The sequence below is a fragment of the Solanum dulcamara genome, chromosome 4 (assembly GCF_947179165.1).
Source record: "Solanum dulcamara chromosome 4, daSolDulc1.2, whole genome shotgun sequence".
In the NCBI taxonomy this organism is placed as follows: domain Eukaryota; kingdom Viridiplantae; phylum Streptophyta; class Magnoliopsida; order Solanales; family Solanaceae; genus Solanum; species Solanum dulcamara.
Window position 1 is genome coordinate 81,828,793 of NC_077240.1, and position 25,027 is coordinate 81,853,819.

General features: G+C 35.1%; 2 protein-coding genes across 5 annotated transcripts; one reads left to right on the forward strand and one right to left on the reverse strand.

Annotated features, from left to right (window-relative positions):
- Window positions 1–3,700: 3,700 nt before the first annotated feature.
- LOC129887944 (sterol 14-demethylase) lies at window positions 3,701–7,358 on the forward strand. Its single transcript, XM_055963203.1, has 3 exons — window positions 3,701–3,856; window positions 4,687–5,165; window positions 6,214–7,358. Exons 2-3 carry the CDS (start codon window positions 4,701–4,703, stop codon window positions 7,210–7,212), a joined length of 1,464 nt encoding a protein of 487 aa, XP_055819178.1. The 5' UTR covers window positions 3,701–3,856; window positions 4,687–4,700; the 3' UTR covers window positions 7,213–7,358.
- Window positions 7,359–7,968: 610 nt separating this feature from the next.
- LOC129887943 (histone acetyltransferase HAC1-like) lies at window positions 7,969–24,168 on the reverse strand. Of its 4 annotated transcripts, none has more exons than XM_055963200.1 (18): window positions 23,925–24,168; window positions 22,491–22,831; window positions 20,799–20,907; window positions 20,208–20,478; window positions 19,599–20,117; window positions 18,922–19,470; window positions 17,638–18,767; window positions 17,073–17,369; window positions 16,622–16,900; window positions 15,771–15,899; window positions 14,371–14,571; window positions 14,136–14,278; window positions 13,665–13,977; window positions 13,123–13,262; window positions 11,114–11,192; window positions 10,642–11,034; window positions 9,541–9,758; window positions 7,969–8,824 (listed from the first exon to the last, which is right to left on the reverse strand). In XM_055963200.1, exons 2-18 carry the CDS (start codon window positions 22,679–22,681, stop codon window positions 8,710–8,712), a joined length of 5,076 nt encoding a protein of 1,691 aa, XP_055819175.1. In that variant the 5' UTR covers window positions 22,682–22,831; window positions 23,925–24,168; the 3' UTR covers window positions 7,969–8,709. The 4 variants fall into 4 exon arrangements, with proteins under 4 accessions (XP_055819175.1, XP_055819176.1, XP_055819174.1 ...); XM_055963201.1 differs by having other exon boundaries at window positions 17,638–18,761; window positions 18,922–19,476; XM_055963199.1 differs by having other exon boundaries at window positions 18,922–19,476.
- Between the last annotated feature and the right edge of the window lie 859 nt (window positions 24,169–25,027).

Sequence of the window (25,027 nt, forward strand, 5' to 3'; positions counted from 1 at the left end):
GTACGTCGACATCTTCGTGGAACTGTGGAGTGAGTTTCAATCGATTCCGTATCACACAACACATGAAGATTCGGTATAATTTCGTAAATAGAGTCCGGAAAAGATTGAGTGTACTTAAACGTTATCCTTACCAAACAAACAGAGAAAAAAAATCACATTTGGAACTTTGTAATTCTTGAAGGTAAACATATTTGCTCCATGCTATTATATTTTTTATTTATTTAATGTTCGATATTTATATTAGAGTTTGATTATTTCAGATTTGCGTTGCGTAGCAACATGCCATTATATTTCCTTTCTAATTAAATGAGGTAGACCACAATTAATCTTTTTTCTGTTTTCTTCCTAATTTAACTTAGTGCCTAATTAATTTTGAATCAAACCATCTGACACTTCAAATTCTCAATAATTTATGATTCATTTCTCAGTCAGAATCAACCTAAATATTTCCTTCCACCCACCACTTAACTATGGTTGGATGGTTATTATTGTTTTATAATGTGTCGTATCTTATTGCGTTATATTGTATTATTTTAATGAATATAAAATTTGGATAGATTATATTATTTTTTATCATTATATAATATTGTACATTAACTATTTGAATGATGAACCTATAAGAAAAATAGTGTACGAGGTATAATTATTTTATTAGAAAAAAATACTTAATTACACTCATTTATTTACCATATTTTTCGTTACTTCCATTCATTTCAAAAAATTTCAAAAATTCTTTCTTTCCATCCGAATACACTAATTCAGTAATCTGAATACATTAATTTTGATTAATAAATTATCTCTATGTTCAATGTATCATGTTTTAAATGTTACCTGTTGATACATAAAAATCTAATTAACGTATCTGGATTACTGAATTAATGTATCCAGATTAATATATTTTTAAGGAATTTCTATAAATTGACAAAGGTAGGGGAAAATGGTAATTAGCCGTTTACATTGTGATTTATGTAAGTTTCCCATATTATTAATAGGTAGAGTAAAAAATAAAATGTGATTATTAAATAATAAGAAAAAACAAAATGAAAAGGCCTAACAAACCACAAAAATTTGATAAAAGAAAAAGTAAAGACAAAAATAAAACAAAAATATTAAGGTAATGACACGATCACACCAAATCAGTCATTACATAAAATGAGACTGTTTTTCAATACTTAACGATGGATTTATACGGTATAATACAATAAATTTTAACGAATAATTAAAATAAATATTATATTTAACTTAACAATACAATACAATACGAGTAACAACCATCCAATCAAAGGATTAACTAGTGTTTGACCATAAATTTTGGATCAAATTTTAAACACCCATCTCCAAAAAATTATTTATCCATTAAATTTAATTAGAATTTAATTTTTTATTTTATTTTTAAGTTCTCAAAAAATTTACTAAAACCAGTTTTTGCGTTTTTAGGACTTTCACTCAATAACTTTAATTTTTTCTAAAGTAACATACATGTTTAAACACAATTTTAAGTTTTAAAATTATTAATCTTTATGTCTCAATTTATGTTGCACTTTTCCCTTCTCAAAAGTCAAACAATCTAATTTTGACTGTAAATTCGAACATGAAATCTTTAAATTTTTTGACACAAAATATATATACGTAAAAAATAATATAAGTCACAATAATTGTCAATTTAAAATATTATATATGAAAAATTATGATCAAAGATAGATTTATTTGAATCTCGAAATTCTAATAAGGGAAATTTACATAAATATACTACACTTATAATACAATTTTAATACATATTAGCGAGAATAATTTATAAAACTCAGATAATACAAGTTTTATTCATGGATACTTTATTTATCACATATTTTAATACACTTATAATACATTATGTTAATTTCTTATCAAACAAGTATAATATATTTTAAAACACTTATAATATATTTATATTGCATGCATAATTCACTTTTAATACATTGTAAATATATCATAATATTGCTATAAATGATAATAAATAAAAAATATCACTAAAATCAGTAATTATTTATTAAAAAGTATTTTTCCCAGTAATTTTTCCTTCTAAAAATGCCATATAAATTAAAACGTATAAAGTATTTCTTAATAAAAGTGAAGGGAAAAGTAACAATTAAAATTTAAAAAAGTCATAGTAGTAGGGTTTTCCCTCGAAGATATCGACCACAAAGAGTTTTGTCATTTACCAAAATTCCAAACACGTTGATATGGCGTTCTAAGGGAAGAAGGCCCACGGTTTTCTCACGTGATCATTATTTCTTTAAGGCATAATATCTACGATTGAATTTAAAAAAGCATAGGCCACGGGTAATTTGTCCAAGAAAAAACTACTAGAATAAAGATAATAATTATTAGTATACCACTAAGATTATTTTAAATAATAATATTACGTGGTAGGTAACAGTAGAAGAGATTCATTATAACGAGGGAAGTTGTTTTTTCGAATCTAATTTGCATTTATTTGATTCGACGAATGGCTCACGTGTTGTTCTTTAGTAGCGAATTTAAGATTTTTATTAAAAAGATTTAAAAAAATAAAAATATAATATATAGAATTTGAACTTTGAATCTCAAAGTGAATTTTGAAACATCTATAAATTAAGGGTGTCAAATGGGCTTTGGGCTAAATTTGAGAATGCCAGAATTAATTGAGTTAACAAATCAAAATTTGTTTTCATATAATTTGTTTGAGTATCTAATCACAAGAAAGATCATTATATTATTATGACTGCAAAAATATATATCAAATAAAAAATGTCTTTCTAAAAATATTTAAATAAAATTTCTCACGAGTCTATTCAAGTTGCATATCAATTCAGATTTAAAATGAGTTGAACTAAGTAGATCAAATGAACCCAGTTAAGAAAATAAATGGGTTGAACTAACAACAATTTCGTAGCTATCTACATATCATGCCTATTTTTAGTAGTACTCCCTCCGTTCATTTTTATTTGTCTTATATAATAAAAATATATTTTTATTTTTATTTTTCACTTTTAGCATATCAAGAGATAAATAATTTTTTTCTATTTTTACCATCAACATTAATTACTTTTTCATCAAATCATTTTTCAAAGCCTAAGATTAAATATAAATCAATTTGATTTTTGATAAATGACTCATATCAATCATTTTTTTCTAAGAGGCGTGCAAAGTCCAAAATCAACAAGCAAAAGTGAACTAAGGAGTCGTTTGATTGTGAACATGTTATTTCGAAATTAATTAATTCGGAATAAGTTATCATACCATGTATTTGAGATAACTTATTTCATTACTATAGTATAAATTGTGAGATAAACAATCGAAAAACAACCTAATACCTTCAATGAAATGCTGAATAAAATAATCTTATATTTTATCCCAAAATTATTATATCTTATATCTCATACTAAACAACTCCTAATAGTTAAATTTAGGTTCCAAAGCATCACTAACAAGATTAGTTTTGTATACTTTAACTAATATTTTCATAAAGAATATGTCAAATGAACGTAATATAAAAACTAAGAAAGTATTTAACTTAAAGGGTATATCAAATTAACAAGTGACCACGTAATATAAAACAAATAAAATATATAACTTGACACAAAATCTAAAAATTAAAAAAAAAGAATCTTTTTAAAATTTTCAAAGAATCCTATACCCAACACAAACTCTGTTGGATGCCAGACAAAAAGAAAATAGTTAAAGAAAACAGCTGTGCAATATAGTCACCACTTAACTCAACTGGTGGACTGAATCTATATAGCTTAAGCCAAAGGAGTGAGAGAAAAAAAATAATAACTTCAACCAAATGAGGTGCGCCTCCATTTGCTAAAATCTCAATTAATTCTTCTTCATTCAGGTATCCAATTACTCTCTCTTTCTTGATTGCTTTGGAATCTCAGATCTTTATGCTGAAAATTTCAATCTTTTTCAAAAAAGAATTGGGGGTATGTGATGGAAATGGGAATGGGGGAGGGGATTAGAAGGTGGGTAATCGAATGCTAAGATTCCCATGTCAAAGTTTCAATCTTTTCTTGAATAGCATGTTTTATTTTCAGAGCCATGGAGTTAGGTGACACCAAGATTCATCATTACTCTCTCTCTCTCTCTTTTTCTCTCTATGTTTCTTTATTGTTTGTGAATCTCAGATCTCTATGTTAAAGTTTCAATCTTTTGAGAAACAAAATTGTAATGGTAGTGGTAGTGGTAGTGGTAGTGGTAGGGGTAGGGGTAGGGGTATGGGGAGGGGTCGGAGAAGGGGGAGGGGAAGGGGAGATGGTAATGAGATTACGAGATGGGGAATCGAACTCTTACTAACAACGTGAAAGTTCAGATTGTCAATCAACTAAGTTGTTTAAGGATCCCATGTTAAAGTTTCAGTCTTTTCTTGAATTGCATGTTTTTTTTCAGCCTTGGAGTTAGGTGACAACAAGATTCACCATTACTCTCTCTCTCTATTTCTCTTTCTGTTTATTGATTGCTTTAGAATCTCAGATCTTTATGTTAAAGTATCAATCTTTTGAGGAAAAAAATTGGGGTAGTAGGAGTAGGAGTAGGGGTAGGGAAGATGGGAATGAGATTACAAGGTGAGGAATCGAACATTCACTAACAAGGTGAAAGTTCAAATTGTCAACTAACTAAGCCGTTAAGATTGTCATGTTAAAGTTTCAATCTTTTCCTGAATTGCAGGTCTTTTTTCAGCCATGGAGTTAGGTGACAACAAGATTCTGAATGTGGGGTTGCTTTTAGTTGCAACCCTTTTGGTAGCAAAACTTATATCTGTACTAATTATGCCCAGATCTAAGAAGCGTTTGCCTCCAGTGATCAAATCATGGCCTATTGTCGGTGGGTTGGTTCGTTTCCTTAAAGGGCCAGTTGTAATGCTTAGAGAGGAGTACCCAAAGCTTGGGAGTGTGTTTACTCTGAATCTACTGAACAAGAACATCACATTCTTCATTGGTCCAGAAGTTTCTGCACATTTTTTCAAAGCCCCAGAAACAGATCTTAGCCAACAAGAAGTTTATCAGTTTAATGTGCCTACTTTTGGACCTGGTGTGGTGTTTGATGTTGATTATACAATTAGGCAGGAGCAGTTCAGGTTCTTTACTGAATCTCTCAGAGTTACTAAGTTAAAGGGATATGTGGACCAGATGGTCATGGAAGCTGAGGTATACTAAATAATTATCTTTTCTTGAATTTGATTGATGACATTTAGTTTTTGTTTATTGATTAATGTTTGCTTCAGTTTTAATTCTTTCATTATAATGGGCTCATGTCTATGTGCTCTGATTTTGTTTCAAGATAATTTGACCTGTGTTAATGTAATTAAACAAGAAAATGTTTATATTGATTGCCTTAGTTGAAGATAATGTCCTTAGATCTCAGAAATCTATGTTTCTCCAACTCTCCAAAAATGTTGTCCCACCTGTGTCTGGATACTCTAAAAATGTACTAACTTTGAAGGATCCTTCATGCAACTTTGACATTTTTGAAGAGTCTAAGCAACATAGTTAGAAAATCGTCTTCTGCTCTTGGATCTTTCATTCTTTCCCCTCTGTTCCCTTACATTGATTTTCTTGTGATTGATTTTGTTTGGTAATCACTTGTTTGTCTCTTTTAAGACTTCAGTTGGAAAGAATAAGAATTTCCTATCAGATCCTTGGCCTAGTAGGAATTGCATGCTGCCATTCCTTACTGTTAACTGCAAGATTAAGGGCTCACTTTTTATGCAATTAGTGTGTGACCACAACATTTGTCCTTCAGTTTGGGAAGAGGTGGAGATATTAGTTTAAATGAACTAGCATTTGCAGCACTTTGAGTGTGATTAGCCCTTTTTGAAAGGGTGGCTTCAGTTAATCATTCATGCACTCTAAGCTCCCCTTTGGCCATAGATTTTGAAGTTGAAACTTGAAAATTTGTGTTATTGAAGTTGTGATTTTTGGATCTTGATTTGTGTTTGGACATGCATTTTACTTGGAAAATACTTGGAACTTTTGTGATTGTGAATGAAAGTGAAATTTGTACCAAAAACCATAAAGTGGCCAAATAGATATTTGAAGATAAATTTTCAAAATCTGTGGCCAAATGGCAAACACTAGCTAAGATGGAGGAAAAGTATGGCAGAATGCTTTTATACTGTTTGCATAATACTTATAGACCTTGAATAATTGTAATTTGATTGACTGGCGGCGTTGTTCTTTCTTTTGACAAATGCAGGAGTACTTCTCAAAATGGGGTGAGAGTGGTGAAGTAGACCTAAAGTATGAGCTGGAGCATCTTATCATATTGACAGCTAGTAGATGTCTCTTGGGAGAAGAGGTCCGCAATAAACTCTTTGACGATGTGTCTGCTCTCTTCCATGACCTGGACAATGGGATGCTCCCTATCAGTGTTATCTTTCCCTACCTTCCAATTCCAGCCCATCGCCGACGTGACAATGCCCGGAAGAAGCTTGCGGAGATCTTTGCAAACATCATAAATTCTCGAAAACGTACAGGCAAGGCAGAGAATGATATGTTACAATGCTTCATTGACTCAAAGTACAAAGATGGACGGCCAACAACAGAGGGTGAGATCACAGGTCTTCTGATAGCTGCTCTTTTTGCCGGGCAGCACACCAGTTCCATCACTTCCACTTGGACAGGATCATACCTTCTCTGCAACAACAAGTACATGTCTGCTGTTGTGGATGAACAGAAGAATCTGATGAAGAAACACGGAAATAAGGTAGATCACGACATCCTTTCCGAGATGGATGTCCTCTACAGATGCATAAAGGAAGCCCTGAGACTCCATCCTCCACTGATAATGCTTCTGCGTAGTTCACATAATGATTTCACTGTTACAACCAGAGAAGGAAAAGAGTATGACATTCCTAAGGGCCATATCGTTGCAACATCACCTGCTTTTGCAAACAGGCTGCCACATATCTACAAGAATCCAGAAACTTATGACCCTGATAGGTTCGGCCCTGGTAGAGAAGAAGATAAGGCTGCAGGAGCATTCTCATATATTTCTTTTGGTGGAGGCAGGCATGGCTGTCTTGGAGAACCATTTGCTTATCTGCAGATTAAAGCAATATGGAGTCACTTGCTGAGAAATTTCGAGTTTGAACTAATCTCGCCTTTCCCTGAAATTGACTGGAATGCTATGGTTGTCGGTGTCAAAGGTGAAGTAATGGTGAAGTACAAGCGCCGAAAGCTCTCCACTGAATAAGCAGATAACATCTGCATGAATGTAGTAATTTAAGATCACTTATGTTGGTTTGTTAACCTTATTTCTGTTTAATGTTGACGTCTATGTTTAATGTTAGTCCTCTTTGTACTCCTATTTTGAAAAGGTTATAACCCGTTTCTCTTGAAGATTGCAATGACTAAGATCATGTTATTGGAGTATGCTGTTTTACTCTTTATGATTTTAGTTAGTTTGTGTTTTCTTCCATTTGGATTTTATCATATTCTCACCAACAATAAGTTAATTCAAACTGTGCAGGAAGTGACCTTCTGAGAAGGTTTAAGTTTGCATTATATTTAGCAGTAGAAAGGTTTGATTTGCATGTTACACTATAAATGGTCAACAATATGCAGTATGTATTCCACCATTTGTTATCCAATACATATAGGGTGTGCTCCAGAAAAAGTTTTCTTATTTTTTCATGTTCGGTTGGTTCAAAGTTTGGAACAATATCTATTTTTTTAAGAAAAACAAGCTCCTTGAAAAGAAGAAAAATTGGCTTCTAACCAAGCTATCTTCGGCCCATCACTTGGACCTTGCCATATTAGTATTATCCAACAATCCCTCCCCTAACACTTGCCAAACATGTCATGTTGTTCCTGATAATCGAACTCATGACCTTGACTTTGATACTAACAATCATGAGGCGCCTTCCTGAGAGGCCTTGGAAGACCAGCATGAAGCAAAGCAACTGATCCATGTAATATATGCTCAAATGAATAAATCAATCTAGACACATGGGACTAAAGTACCAAGTATCACATCAACTGCTGTTTAATTCCAAGCTAGTTATAGCCAACTATAACATGAGAAATTCTCTCTCTATATTATATCAATTACAGCTTTAAGCTCAACTCATATCATCGCCATACAGATAAAAAAAATTGTCAAGCACAAGTTTTAGTAAGGACTAGTAACTTGCTACTTGTAAAAGTACTTTGCATTTTTAAATAAGAAAATCATCTACAAGATTAATTCCAATCTAAAAACATGGAATGGAATAAGACAACTAACTATTCACACGAAAAGGAAAACAGTTCTGTCCTTCCCAGTGTTTAATGCATGATAAAATAAATCAGGAAAAATAGGCACATTTGCCCTCAAAACAGTTACTTTTGATGGATTACAACAGAATGAAATTAAAAAATCACTTATGAGGTACGGATGGGGGATGCTCGGCATCCTATACACTCCCAGAGATGCATTGTTGACAAGAGCAGCTTGGATAATATAAGCATCACAATGGAGAGAACACACAGATGACCAAGTGAAAGAATATGTCCATGGTGGAGATAACCCAGAGACGGGTAAGTGAAAGAACCAACGCACAAGTGATGGTTAACCAGAATAGCAAAGATCCAAGCTTGTATGTTCGTTAGCAGTTTCCTGTACACTACGAGATCTTTTCTTCCAAAAATAGTCGTACCTCCAAGCACAGTGGTAACACCTTGTATGTCCATTACAACTGGTACATTATGGTCACCCAGCACTGTTAGCAACCTCTGCAGCACGCTGTCTCATCATCTCCATAACAGCAGCCCGCCGCCGAGAATCAGCCTGCTGTTGCAGCCTCCGAAGATGTTCTTTCAAATCTCTGTGTGAACGGTAATAAAGTTGCAATTTTATGTTGTGAATAAGATTTAGCTGATATCAACACTGAGATTAATCGAACCAAGGGGAGAGGGATGCGGGGGGGCAAAGGGATTGCACCTACATTATAAATTAGTTATTTACTTCTATAATGACCTTTACTGCTGCTATGTGACTAGGAGGTCACGGGTTCAAGTCTTGGAAACAGCCTCTGGCAGAGGTGCTAGGTAAGACTGCGTACAATAGACTCTTGTGGTCGGGCCCTTCCCCGGACCCTGCGCATAGCGGGAGCTTTAGTGCACCGGGCTGCCCTTTAATGACCTTTACTGCTATTACTACTGCTACTACCATCATCACCCTCAACCTAGTGTGGTTTGGCTATATGAATTCTCAGTGTGCATTTGACTCCATACATAAACATTTCATTCCAATATTTAATAACTTGTTTATTACTATTATCAATTGTTGTTTTTAATAAGTGATTACAAACGCCCACTTGTATACGGGAGCTTCTCCCAATATTAATAAATTATTTACCTTACAAAAAAAAACTGACTGCGAACACCTATACCGGGAAGTAATAGTCAACTGACTACCACCATGGCTCATAGCATAGTGGTATTGGTGGGAGTCTCCCACACAATAGGTGAGTGCGATTTCCACTCCATTCCCACTTCCCCTTCCCCAATCCCTAGTGAAATTTTTTAAAAAGCAACTGACCTGCATCGTGGCACATGACACTCAGATACTTTGCATGCACGGGCATGGAGTTGAAGAAGATACCACATTTTCTTACAAAGAAGACAACCTCCTGAAGCACGTACTTTGCACTGTATACCATGGCGGAAAAGCCCCTTAACTTTCCGACAGTTTGGATATTGACAATGGGAAGAGCGACACTGAGATGCATGCACCAAAAGGTCAAGCATCTTCCTAAGCTGCAGAGTCAAATCGCAAGATCATTTCAGACTTCACATGTAAGCATAACAAAGAGATTAGCATAGTAACAAGAATGTTTTATCATACAAACCACTGCTTATCCTGATGAAATGGAGTCAATATAGGAAAAGTTTATACTTGAAATTGACACCTTTGAACTGAACCAAACACAAGAGTCCAGGGAGAGTTCATAAAAGTTTTTTGAACGAAGTTCAGATGCCAAGAGCTTGTAGTCGTGGCACAAAAGGAATAGGCTCACATACGTAGATGACATGTTCATATAAGTTAATGACCTGTATAGTTTCTGTAACTTTCAGTAGATTCAGATAGGTGGCCCTTTTTGGATTTGTTTCTGTGACATTTTACCTTGCAACTTCTAGGCATGTTTAGCCTATTAGTTAATATCTTACTAAAAAGGGGAAAGAATATCATCACATGTTCCAGAGAAGTATCAACAGTCTCCATGTAATGATTTTGAAGGAAATTAAACATCTCAAAAGATATCATTATCATTTCGACAGAGGATCCCCTTTGCTTATCCACAGCAAGTTATGTCGACTCACAAGTCTTTTGGATTAAGGTGACTAGACAGACAACTTTAGCCCAAAGGTCATGAATAGACTAGAATATCATCAATGAACTCTACCATGACCTTGTCAAGATAACAGTTAAAAAAACATGTTCATTAGATCCATGAAAGCTACAGGAGCGTTCGTTAACTGGAAGGACATAACAAAAGCTCATAAAGCCCATTGTGAGTCAGGAAAGCTGTTCTGAGAATATTCTTCTCTTATTTTTAACTGATGGCTTGGGGGTGGGGGGTTGAGAGACAGGGAACAGCAAAAAAACCACAACCAATATTAATGGCCAAGGAGAATGCACCTGCAGAACTCGTTGTTGTCTAGCTTCTTTATTCTGAGCATCACGCTCAGCAATGGATGGGTGATGAGTTAACTTGTGAGGATGATCAACTCCACCATCCTTCTGATAGCAAGCATTACACACATCATAATCAGGGCAAGTTTCACACCGCCAACCTTGACCTGTTTCTATGTCAAGATGACAAATATTGCAAGTTGTCACAAATGCCGGTGCAGTGGGATTATGAAGGTGGTAAAGGACCATCATTGAGGAATGTTTAGCACGCCGCAGGGTATCATATTGGTAATGGTTTCCTTGACAAAGGCTCAAAAATGCCTGCCTTGTATCAAAAAACTCACTCTCAAGAATTTCGTCTGGATCCTTGGTATCAGCAGGTACATCATCAATTTCAGTCTGCAAAAGTTATTCCTTAATCATCAACTTCTATAATATAGCAACCCTTGCAAAACAAAAACATAAAAGAACTACTTACTGGATAAAGCATATGAATGTCCTTATGATAGAGAGGATGCCTTTCTCTGGCTTCGAGTTGTTGCTCAACTTCATAGCACCTAGAGAATAGAAGTACAGCTAAATGTTACAAAGAAAAGAATAACCTGCTAGAAAAATTAAGAGCTGTCATCCTCAAGCGGGTTCTCTTTCAAACTTATAAAGAATCTAGCAAAAAGAACTGCAATTGCAGATTGTTTCTTCTATTCTTTTTTCCCTTTCATGCAGAGTAATTAGTGAAGTCAACCTATTAATCAAATATGTCTCTCTTTCTTAGGAAGACCATACAATCCACATAACTTACTAAGGACTACAACCTAAGAAAGGATAGGAACAGCAGGGAAAGTGACCTTCACAAGATACCCCTTGGATGGAAAAGTTAAGGTTATGGGTCTTTTTTTATGCTTTGTTTGCGCAGACCTGCATTCTGGAATCTCAATCTTCTATTCAGCCAGCAAAGAGGCTTGCTAAGAAAGATTCATCTAATTTCATAGACCTGCTAAAAACAGTCCTCTACAGCATCCCATTATAAATTCAAAATGAGCTATTTTTCAAAATTCATATCTTCTTAATACTTGGGGGTCGTTTGGTGAGAAGGATAACACCAAATAATCCCGGAATTAAATTATAGTGGCACTTAAGTTGGTGTTTGGTTGGCAAGTCCGGGATACGTTATCCCTTCTCTTGGGTGGTATACTAATACCGGGATAACTTATCCCGAGATAAAATTGATAAATGACAAAGATATCCCTTTAAATATTTTTTATACCTCACTTTTCACATTCATATATATTTACATCATTTTTAATACCATATATAACAACATTCACTCTTTATTTTTATGATAATTCTTTATATTTTTCTATTAAAAAATTACACTATATAATATAATTTTTATTTTTAAATTTATTTGACTAATTCTTATGTTTATTTATATTTTGATTTCTCATAAATCCTTTTTTATTTTAACAAACTTAAAATGAAAATTCTATTTTAAAATTAAATAAGAAGAATATTTAAGGTAAAGAAGATGAAAGTTTTATTTTAAGACTAAGAAAATATAAAAAACTAAATAAAGTGAAGGGTATTTTTGTAAACAAACAACCTATTCTTAAAATTTATGCAATGCATATTATTTTGAATACAACAAACCAAACACTCAATAAGAAATAATCTCAGCATAACTTATCCCATCATAACTAATCCCAACATAACTTATCCCATCATAACTTGTATTCAAACCAAACGACCCCTTAGAGCATTACCACCACCTAAAAGTCAAACTAGTTGGTCAAGATCAAGGATTGCGTGCCTTTAGATCCTGTCTTTCTTGACTATGAATCAAGACAAAAAGGTCGGATGTACTTGTTCAGGACAAGTCTACTTTTGGTCATTCTTTCTGAAAAAACAGAATATGCATCCTCTATATCCATATTCTATTCCATGCTATTTGGTACCAAATTAAATAATGTATGCAATAATATTATCTTTCAAGATAATTAGAAAAATCTCCAAAATTATAGATTCTCTAATTGTCACACTTATCTCTAAACTACTCCCTCCGTCACATTTTATGTGGCACCCTTTCCTAGTCCGTCCTGAAAAGAATGTCACCTAACTATAATTAGAAACAATAACTTTAAACTTCCACTTTTACTCTTAATGAAAGAATTTACAACTACACAAATATCTAAGGATTATTTTAGACCACAAATTTCAAAAGTCTTCATTTTTTTAAACACTGTGCCAAGTCAAATGGTGCCCACATAAAATGGACGGAGGGAGTAATTTTTTCATAAGGTATATAACTTCATTAGACTAGAAAAAAGACACTGCCGAGTACTTTTTGTCTAGCATGGTTTTTTCTCTGTTCCCATTTCAGATGAGAAGATCACGTGTCGTTGATTCACTTTCAAGTGTTTAATAAGCATGACTCCTATTAGAAAAGTTTTACTACTCTGATAAATGACATGAGAGAGACAAGACTCATACTTGTCACAAAGCTGAAAGTTCTTGCATTGTTTGCATACCCAACGATTACCGGATACCATTAGAATACAGCAATGAGTACACGCATGCTGCAAATGGACCATAATAAAATCTTCCTTCATTGGAGAAATAGTTTCACCAAGCTGCGACAAGTAGAAATTTGTGAGGACACAAAAGATTGTATACATAAAAGGAGGATGTTGACAGTCCATCAGCTTTAAACATAAGGAACAAAATAATTTTACAAACAGTCAGTGGTTGATAAGAGAGTAGCAATATATTCAAGAGGAGTATCTACAGAGGAAAAATATTTAATAGTTTAAACCGTTCAAAAGCTGCAAGCCACAAACCGCGATGTATCTTTTGATGACTACACAACATATATTAACAGCAAATCAGTCAACAAACACTCATAGAGGAAGTAGAAAGAAGATTAGGAGTAAATTAAGTGTTTAAAGGCTAAAATTACTTTGTGCATTAAAAGTAGATCCTTAGATGATTTCCAGAAAGATCAGATATTAAAGATGTTTAGAGGATAAAATTACTTTGATCATTAGAAGTATATCCTTAGTTGCATTTCCAGAAAGATCAGATTGACCAGATGCTTTAAGAGCTCTTTTTGATATGGTCTTCTTCATAGCCCCCTTCTTATGATGTTTCCTCCCATCTTCCTCTTGTTGAAGTTGATAAATCATATCCTCTGCTGCACCAGGCCAATAGTCCCCATCAAAATAGGGCAGGCGAGCTGCAGTGATTTTAGCTTTACATTCGCCCGTGGTGGTGAAGAAGTGGTCAAATAAATTTGTGAGATCCACAACAATCTTTTCCTTCACAGCTTTTCTTAACATTGATAAATACCTGAATATAAAATAGTGAACCTAGTCAAGAACATATACCCAAAAAGAACAACAGTAACTCACCATATTAGAAGTTCATCAAACCAGATACCCAAGGATTTGAGATTGAAGGACACATTCTAAAAAAATGATAACAAGTCAAAAAATTATTCAGCTCACCACTCTCTGAGTTTGTCAGATTTTGGAGTTTTCTGGATTTCTGGGTGGCAATATAATATATAATCTTCACCCTTCAGTGGAGGACACGCCCATATATAGCAACTTGTGAAACCACGCTTTTTGCAATATTCTAAATATCCAATCTGGAATGATCAAAATATAACAAGAACACTCTAAGAATCAATAATACAGATAAAGAAATCAACAAACAAAAATGATGGCAGAAGAAGATCACCAAAATTTCATGGTACACATATGTGCGAAGGGCCTCGCCAGATGCAGCTTTGATCTCTGGTCTGAAATATTTGACAGAATCTAGATACGAGAGATAAACACGGCGATGATTTGGTTGTGCGCATTCAGATCCAAATTCCTGAACATACATGCCAAAGAGGCAGACTTCTACACCCTCAATTTTCTGAAATAACAATAACACCTGAAGGATGCAACTTATTAGTCAGCACTCAAACTCTGATCACCTAATTGAAAGAGAAATGAACTAAGAAATGACAGACAGAGATCGTATGACCAAATGCTTGACCTACAATCCTAAGACAATATAATAGTGTAACAGTTGCACATATTTTATCTAGCCAATTTCAACTAGCTGATCAATTGATTTATTACATTTATCAAAGAAAAATGAATAGAATTAGTCCACCATTTTATTCCCAAGACAACCATACAAAAATTAACCTCCCAATCCAATTATTGACTTAGACTTCACTGATGTATAGACTTCCCCCAAATAATCTATTCACGACAGAGCTGGAACTGTTACAAAGTTCAAGGGTATTGAGGCAATATTCAGGTGAGGGGAAAATGAATGAATATGCAGGGAACCAAAACAATTTTTTTACCTATATAAAGCTCTCATCAAATTGCACATCAGGAACATAAAATGAGGCGCACGTTATAGAGATGTCACTCATACCAATGATTTGTCAAAAACAGTGTCTCACAAACCAACAATCTGATCTCTACTCTAAACGTATGAATATCTGGTATTAACACTTTTCAATTTCACTCCAATCATTGCACCCAAACTATCAACAACAATTATGTGACGACTGGATAGCCTTTCAGAGAAACTAGTTACAAAAGTTTATTAAAAACATTTAGTCCAAAAATGATATGTTTCGATGACTGTTATTGGAAAACAATTGTGTTAGGGTAAGATGTTTTCTGAACTCATTAAACTAGAAGTATAACCAACTATTATATAAACTTTCAACCAAACCCCTTATTGCATCTTAATGTTATACTATTATCCTTGAAAACATGCATTCAGTTAATACAAAAGCATTTACAATTACTATAAAGATATAAGAAAATATACTTTAAAAAACAGAGTGAATAATAATTACATTTTGAAGAAAATAAAATAAGATAAAATTAATTCTAAAATATCATAACAGTCATATGATTGAGAAAAATGAAGTTGGAAAAAAATAACTCACAAAAAAGGATCTCAAAGTAATATTTAAAAGAATGTGGCTATCGTAGAGACAAATTTGGCTTGCTTTGATTTGTTTCAAACAACAAAGACATCCCAATCTTTTATCTTTGTTTAATTCTGTTTTCACAACCAAAAAACTCTCTGTTGTAGTAATCAAAAGAAGGGCCAAAGTGTACCTTTGATTTATATGGGAACTCCAACGGATAGTTCTCTTCTTGAAAGACCTCGAGAAACCTTGATTTCACTTCTAACTTTTTGTCAACTGATGACACAACTCTTACAACAAGCCCTTCAGCACCAGGAACCTGGAAATAAAAAACATACACAGAAGGTTAACTAAACATACATAAGTGAACAATTGCTGACGAACATATCAATAAACAGAACTTAGAACACCCGAACAAGACATCTTTTCCAAGAGGAAACAAATTTCTATATTTCATTATGAAAATTTTTAAGCAATTGAGACAGTGCAATCCACAAGCTAATTTATTTCCCTACTGTGGATATGAGTGAAAGCTAATATTTGTCTCGGTACTTAATATTCTCTAAGATGAATGCCACATCTGAGGTTATCCAACTCTCTAAAGGAACACATAAAACTGCAAAATGCGAGGACGGGATATTTTACTCTTTTTTTCTGAAAAAGGAAGACAAGTTATATTACTTATATGTCACTTTTTGTTAGAAAGGTGAAGCCGTTCCATAATCCGGACTTGAGCATAATTAACTATTCCGGTAAAAGTAGTCAATGCAGCATCCACCATAAAGACCAGTGTAGTTTTATGATGTTTAGAATGTCAATTTTCGTTATAGCATGACTTCAGTCCTCAAAGCTGTTTTGGACTCTATTATACTGGGGAGGGTACTGCCTTGATGATGACTATCAATCAAAACTATATGCCCATTTACATATCACAACAATGGATTTGGTGGCCACTAGTATCAATGTATCATTCTCTTATCTTAAAGAACGGAACTTTAACATTCTGGCTCTAGTGTTCAAAACACAAGACACTTGACCTACCTCATCATAACTTTTTCCTTCACGTTCTGCTCTTTTTTGTCGATCATCCTTCAAAACCCTATCTAATCGAACCTCAATATGATCACTGAGACATGTGCGAGGGAGATCTTTCGCTCCAAGAACAGCACTCTGTGGTAAGGGCTTACGCTCACCTCTTTCAACCTCTATAATATAGCAATTGGGACAGGTATATTCAGCTTGCCCACCATCATTCCTCCTACCATTGAACAATGCACAAATCTGATGTTGCCAAGCTTCACACTTATCACATTGAACCCACTGCACAAAACAGTAACTTTTATTTTGACAAAAACAATAAAACTATTCAAAATTCAGAACAATGAAGAGAACATTGTGAGTAGCTGGAAAAAAAATGTAGAACAGGATTTTTCAATTAGTTTCTTCAAAACTGAGATCTTCTGAAGTAAATTCCAAAAGGTAAGACAAATACCCATTCTTCAGTTTCCTCGTCATTTTTCTTTTTCTCCATCCTCGCCTTCGGAATAGTGGTCCCATCAACATTAACAATGTCTCCACGAGCCTCATTATAGCATGGAATGCAAAAGTAGTGTCTAGTATCACCAGTTCCAATGGTATAATACATTGCGTTTCGTTTAATACGAGCACCACATGGAGTACAATATATAGGCGGAGGTTCAAAATTTAGCTTCTCAACTGCACATAATTGACATGAATTTTCACTCATGGAATGTTCCATTGCTTGATTTTTTTCTGCTTTTGCTTTGGTCTGCCAAGTAAAAAATAAATCAGAATCTCATTCCTTGAAATGATAACGTACACTGATCAGAAAATCTAGTAAAATATGTCGGTAGAATATATGCCATAGATATGCATAATGTGGCAATGTTTTCTACCACGTCCTGATGAAAAGTAAAACTAAAATTGAGGTTTTAAATGTCTTTTAAAACATCAATCACCTACTCATTTTAAAACACATGATAAAAGTGGCAGTAAATGAGTATGTCAGACAACTAACAATAGCATTCAAGACATACCTGGCCAACCCATCGCCTCAGACCAATAATGTGTTCTCGGACTTGCTCTGGGGTGAATAATTCAGTCATTGATACACCCTTAATTGTAGGCTTCCCAGACTTAGATCCACTGGTGCTTTCAGAGGGTGCTGGCGTATTTTCCTGTTTAGGCTGATCAATGTCCTTTTCAGTCTTAACATTTTCCTGTTTCACAAGACAAACTGCATTACTTGATACAACAGAATCACCATCAGGCTTTCGAATGCAGGTACCATCCAAATTGTCATTCCGTATGTCAACACTCCCAGGACTGACTTGCACAGCCTTAGCAGGAATTTCCATCATTACGTCGGTGATTTCAGATTTCATTGCCACAGCATTGCCATGCTGTTCAATGAGCTGGGCATTTTGGGTAACATGAGACTCGCTAGTGGTAACTGACATAAAACAATTTTCAGTTTCCAAGATAAGAGATTGAGAAGGTTGTTCAATCTTCGTGCGCTTAAGAGAAGGCTTAAAATCTTCTGTTTGAACAGACACCGAACCCTGCTTGGCAGTCAACCTGGAAGCAATTTCAATGGCACCATAGGATCTACAAGTACCATTTGCAGAATTTGGCATGTCAGAATTGCAGCCAGGACGAGCAACTTTCTGTTGTGTCCGTACAAATTTCCTGACAGGAATGCAAACAGGACAGCTTAGATCTCTGCAACGTCTATAGTGATTAATTAAGTCCCTTGTTGCAGGGCAACGAGGATATTGACACTCAAAAGTGCTGCATCGTTCCATATGCTTCACAAGTTTTTGAGCTATTATGCAATTCTTCTCTGCACATTTCCCTTCAGGAGCAGAACATCCACGTGCATGAGTCAAAAACAATAGCCACTTCTGCTGATTGAAATACTGTTGTTCACGAGGAAGGTTATTAAATCTGCAGATGGAGCTGCTTGAGTTATTGGTGGCAACTGCTCTATTACCAACAGGTTGACCGACCGGTGATCTCTCAGTGCACAAATTATTTGGATAAGCTTCCTCTTTCCTGGATGTTCTCTGACACAAATCCTCTTGCGCACTTTGCTTATCTGAGAAGCTGCCCGGTACTTGACTCCCATCTTGCGACTTGGAATACCATTGACCCTGAAATACTGCATCTGAATGAACCCCATTAGAGAAAAAGCTCAAAATGACTCTTAGAATCAGTAACAAACTGTTGTGAATTCAACAATTGATGCATTTGTTCTGAAGGCTGAGACACTGACAAACGGATATCCTAATGACTAGACAGAGGAGGGAGCAACTGAGTACCTTTAGAATGGTCTTCAATAGAATTTGGCTGAAACTGATTTATGTTGGAAAACTGAAATTGCTCTGCATTGACTCGAGAGTGTTGAGCCTCATCATGATTTCCAGGCTCAGACTTTACCTGAATACCAAGATCAGAAGGTAGCTGAGCTTGAGCATAAGCATTACTCCTTGACAAAGTTTGGTGCTGCTGATTTAGCAGCTTCTGTTGGGGTTGAGGTTGAACAAGTTGATGTTGCTCCTGGAACTGCTGAGGCGGCTGTTGGCAATGTTGATGCTGATAGGAAGATAAATGGTTATCTCCCAGTGAATGCTGGGACTGATAGTTCATCTTCGTTGACTGATCAACTGATTGAACCTTTATATTTGGCATCTGCCCAGAGGCAATCAAGTTTGACTGATTGGTAATCAAAGGAGAGTTTGTTTTGGACATGGACTGTAAGGCTACAGCACCCGGCTTTTGATTATTCATGACCATTCCCACAGAAGAAACAGGAAGACACAAGTTTCCAGACCCCGAAGTATCTGCATGACTGATACCATATCTATCACCTGTCGCTAAAAAAAGAAAAAAAATAGTTCTCATATATTATTGGAAGCTTGAAACATATATTATTTGAAGTTTGAAACAATCAGACTGCAGGAGTTATTTTATCAGCACTTGTTGAAAGTGGGGGTACCTTGCATTAATGGTTGATGCTGTTGATCAAAATGCTGCGGCAATGACTTTGGGGAGTTCCCATACGTGGTTGCTGATATATAGCCCTCAGATGCTGAACCATTCACCAAGTGCAAATTGTTTCCAATCATTCCAAGTCCCCCTCCATTCAGAGGCCCAGTTGACTGTCCATGGGATCTATTCTGAAATCCTGACCTGATTCCACCACCCACATGGCTGCCAACCGTATGCAGTATACGGCTGTTTTGAGCAGCAACATGCTGCTTTTGTTGCAGAGCCTGTGAAACAATTGGGGAATCAACACTAGGAAGTGCAGCAATACTACTGGTTGAGTCCAAACTCATGGAAGACTGTGCACTAGTGTTGCTATTCAAATTAGCACCACAACTGGCATTAAACCCCGGAGTGGGGATCATTTGGCTGGTCATTCTTTGCCCACTCATTGATGGTACCAAATTATTCCCACCCGAACTGACCAAGAAATTGGAAGTTGGCTGTTGATATCCATTTGTCAAACAACCTGCAAGGAAAAGTACAAAGTGAAACAAATCCTAAAATAACCTAGAAAATAATAATACCATCAGCAGAACTAAAAGAAAAGCAAATGTACCACTGGAAGACACATTAGCCATTGGCACAAAGCTTCCAGCGTTGACAGTAGAGGATGCAATGGTACTCCCAGCAGCCATGGAACTGTCAACAGATGATGTTCCAATCAGGGCTGAATTCGCACTTTGTGTCATGCCTGGGGTTGGTATCATTGTACCAATGGAGCCAGAAGAATTAACACGTGGGAATCGCTGGTTATGGTTGTTCATCCGAAGGTTTTTAATCAGGACATGTAACCGGTTCTCCAAAGTTGTTAGATTCAAATACTCCTCCTAATAACATGACAATGAGCTAAGTCAATAAGCAAAATAAATAGAATGTATTTTCATCATAATACTTTCTAGGAGTCTTTTAGCTTTATTAGAGATTCTTATGCTAGTAGGAAATACAGAGAACTTCTAGTACTTCCATTTTTGTTTTTGTTTTGTATAATGTTGGCCTGAGATGAATTTAAATGGGGAACATCGTCAGTAGGATCCATATAACAGAGCCCAACTTATTTGGGACTGAGGTGTTGTTATCGTTGCCATCGTCTTTTCATCATAGAAGAAAGACGAAACAACTACATAAAGAACAGAACTGAATAGCAAACCTTTGTTGAGGCACTTTTAAACAAGCCCTCCTCCAAGCGTTTAACTATATCCATAACCTTCTTTGGAGGTTTCTCATGAGCTTGCTGCCGCTGCATTAGATACTCATAACTGAAAAGCAGCAATGTTTCAAAACTCTCATCAGTTCTCACCATAAAAAACTTATCTGAATAGCAGTAGAATCGATTTCATAAATAGTGGTTAAAAGATTCCAAGTGGATTTAGAAGAAAGATGAACCAACACAGACAAGCATCTGTTGGGATAAACTTGCAGAGGAAACATGAAATTAATGAACATTTAGGAAGAAAAGTGAACTCTTTACTTGGCACATAGAATATCCAGCCACTAAATGAATCGTGGAGTCATTAAAAGCACCAAATAATGTAAGAAAATAAAAGCTCTTTACTTTGGTACACAGAAAATACCTGCCTACCAAATTATATACTTCTTCATGTTATCAGCCAATAATTGGGGAAAATGAAAAAATAAACTGATCAATGGTAGCCCAAGAATTGGATAAAATAACTACACACCAAAAAGGACTGACCATACCATCAGCACAGTAAACGTAAATTTACATGCATTCTAAAAGGGCTAGAACCTCCCAAAATCCATGAGTCAACATGGTATATCCCATGTAAGCAGAAAAGCAGATAGTACTCTCTGCAAACTTAAGTAGTTCATAAACAGTGCCTCAATGTTCTCTCCTTCATCCTTCTTTAATTGTTGTATTTAATTAGGAAAACCCATACTCTACCTATCTGAAGTTAAAGATTCACCCCAGAAGGATCTCACAACCAACAATCAAAACTTTACACTAACCTGAGAGAACAGCTTGCATTGAGGCACCTCTCAAAATGTAAGTCAGAAGAGAGTCATAGGAGGAACCAAGCAAATGAATAAGTATCATATCAGTCAAACAATCAATCATGCCTCCTCTGTCCTCCACTCTACTCAAGTCACATTTCATTCAAATAATAAATAAATTGGCTTAAAAGGATGTTCTTGAAGGGGAGCCTTGGAGTAACTGGTAAAGTTGTTGCCATGTGACCAGGAGCTCACGGGTTCAAGCCTTGGAAACAGCCTCTGGCAGAAATGCAAGGTAAGGCTGCGTACAATAGACCCTTGTGGTCAGGCCCTTCCCCGGACCCCGCGCATAGCGGGAGCTTTAGTGCACCGGACTGCCCTTTTTTTAAAAGGATGTTCTAAATCTAGAAAGTTCTCTAAGTATCACCGATCAAAAAAAGAAGGTTCTCTAAGTATCATAGTCGGACTAAATGTCAAATGCCGAAGAATCAACATGATTTGTCACTATTGAGAGGCAATACATGGAAAAGCCTAGGCAGACAAATGAACAAGGACTAGAAATGAAGTTGAGGGAAAGAATGTCTACAATGCAGATACAACACAGTTTATAGTAACATATGTTATTCTCATATGACCTCCTGACTTATTCTACAATAAAACAATATTTTCTTCTCAAGGTGAAGGAAAGCTAGTTATAAGATATGGCTCATCAACTTTGATAACTTAGTCTTCACAGTATTAATAAGTTAGTCACTGACAGCTTGTTACTTTAGTTTATCTACACCATCCAATTCCCACATCCCTCCCTGCCAAAGGCAGCAGAATAATGGAAGGAAGAAAACACCTTGGAGACATTTTAATGGATGCAAAGAACATACTTTCTTACATCTTATTTGATATAAAAAACCGAGCTTTCGAGAACTCAGGCTCCATATTTGGCACATTACTATGGACAACTGGATTTTGCATCTGCATAGAGAAAGGATTTCCACTCTGCTGTGGTAGCCCAGGCAGAGAAGTGCCACTTTGATTTGGAACCTGCCCTGAGATCTGCCCTGACATATGTTGCAAATTCATTTTTATCTTGTATCCTTCCAAAAAACATGCACTTCATAGCACAGACTATAAGCATTCCATCAAATAGATGAGAATCCCACACTTTGTAAGCTGGGAGGGCATATCTATCCAACCATTTTGCCGTGAAATAAATTTACAGTATCTGTAATACTGCAGTCAAAACAATACCAGGAAATAAGTTAAAGAGTAGTTTGCCTGATTGGTCATTGCATATATAAGTACATGAGGTAACAAGACAATCAAATAACCATAATACACTAGTACACATTGAATCTATATCAGTGGTGGTCACTATCCGAAAGGAGCTTGCTAATTAGACAAAATCAATGTGAAAAATCTTTGAGAAGAAAAGACTGTCGAAATAAAATGATACAGGAAAAGAATGACACCGATGACGAATATTGAATCCTCGACTCTACATTAAAAAAATGTCGTGTTTTCTCCTCAATTCAGTTTGGAAAAGAAATATATAGGTCATAAGAACAAAGTACATTCTTTTCTAATTACACTTGCATTTTCAGACCCATGGATCAACAAAATACACTCATCTATTCATGAAGCTAATATTACACTCCCGGAATCTACTTGACTGAGTTCCTAACATTTCCAGCTTGACCTCAGCCAGACACCAAAATGAAAAGAACAAGGGAGCAAGCTCCACCAACTAAAGACACTTGATCCATTTTATTTTTCTATATTAACCAGTTTTTAAGGTTTAGAAATTAACAAATTACATTCTTTTCTTATTACACTGCATTTTCAGACTCGTTGATCAACAAAATACACTCATCTATTCGTGAAGCTAATATTACAATCCCTTACTCGATTGTGTTCCTAACATTTTCAGCTTGACCTCAGCCATACCCAAAATTTAAAGAACTATGGAGCAAGCTCCACCAACATACCTAGTGAAATCCCACAAGTAAGGTCTGAGGAGGGCAGAGAACCCTCAGCTCGAGTAGAGCTAGCTCCACCAACTAAAGATATGTTAAACCATTTTATTTTTATACGTTAAAACCATTTTTTAAGTAAAACCAATACCTGAACAGACAAAAAACTCGAGTTTCTCAGTAAGGATACCAAAAGCCCCAATTTTTCCAGCTAAAATCATCAATTCTATGAATAATAATAACAACCAAACTACAATATGAGCATAAATCCAAACGCAAACACATATTATTAGCATTTTTAATTACATTACGACAATAAAGGTACCGAATCTTCGAATTTCATAAAACATTACCAAACATTCGCTGTAATTCACCAACGTTCGATTGCAGCCGCCTCTGGCGCAGAAGAGAATAAAATTAGTCAAAATTAACGAGCCTTGGAGATCTCCGGTGATAGTAGATGCTTCGACGGAGGTGGCGTTGACGGCGGCGCCGGTGGATGTAGGCTTGCCGTGGTCCTATGAGGTAAGATGGCGATAACCAAAAGAGACTTGAGAATCGAGATACGATAGAGTCAAAGGGCGGAATTGGAAAGCTTCGGGTACGGAAGTCTCATATATATCAGGGGTAGAAGAGTAATTTGACACGTGACATTTTTTTCCCCTTTTATCAATTTTTTGATGAACAATTACTTCATCTCTTTAATACGGGCAATTTCACAAGCAACTTAATTCTGAAATAGAACGATCGATAGAATATATATTTCACATAAGATGATATACTATCTTTTTTAGTAGGCATGTAGTATATATCATCCGTACTCAATTGTTTTTTTCTTAATAATTACATTATGCGCATAGATAAATGTGTGATACATATTATAATTTAATGAAGAAATTTAAAAAAAATCGATACTAATGCGTCTTATTTTCTTTGTCTCGCTTCTTCACTATAATTATCTTTTTTGAAATATTAAATTTTTAAGGCTATTTTCAGTGAGTATTAATATCATTTGTTTAATTTCTTACAACAAGATTCAGATTTAAGCTCAACCCCTAATAAATTTTTTGAATTTTATAAAAATTAATTATTCATATTCGATAAAAAAAAAATTACCGTCAACTTGCAAAGTTATATTTTCACTATAAAAAGTACATTAGTTTGACAGTTTTTTTAATTGTTATGTCTACATTGAATCTTTCCTTCTGAAAAATTGAAATTTTTGGTAAAATTATATTTTATGTATATAATTTTATTTTCTTTTTCTTCATAGACCTTCAAACGAATGACGATGATGGTTTTTTCGTCATCTCGAGCCTCACTAAGTCAATTAAAAAAATATTAAAATTCAACACACACAATTAAAGCAGAACAATAAAATAGAAACGTACCTTCAAACATAACAATTCAAGTGATAATCATTGCCTTGCACAAACTTTAACAAGAAATAAAGAAG

Excerpts from the sequence above, each read along its gene's own strand:
- LOC129887944 (XM_055963203.1), top strand. The coding sequence starts at position 4,701 with ATGGAGTTAGGTGACAACAAGATTCTGAATGTGGGGTTGCTTTTAGTT. Across the intron at positions 5,166-6,213 it reads AGATGGTCATGGAAGCTGAG|GAGTACTTCTCAAAATGGGG; the intron begins GTATACTAAATA and ends TGACAAATGCAG.
- LOC129887943 (XM_055963199.1), bottom strand. The coding sequence starts at position 22,681 with ATGAATTTGCAACATATGTCAGGGCAGATCTCAGGGCAGGTTCCAAAT. Across the intron at positions 19,477-19,598 it reads GCATCAACCATTAATGCAAG|CGACAGGTGATAGATATGGT; the intron begins GTACCCCCACTT and ends TTCTTTTTTTAG. Across the intron at positions 14,572-15,770 it reads AGTTCCCATATAAATCAAAG|GTGTTATTGTTATTTCAGAA; the intron begins GTACACTTTGGC and ends TGCATCCTTCAG.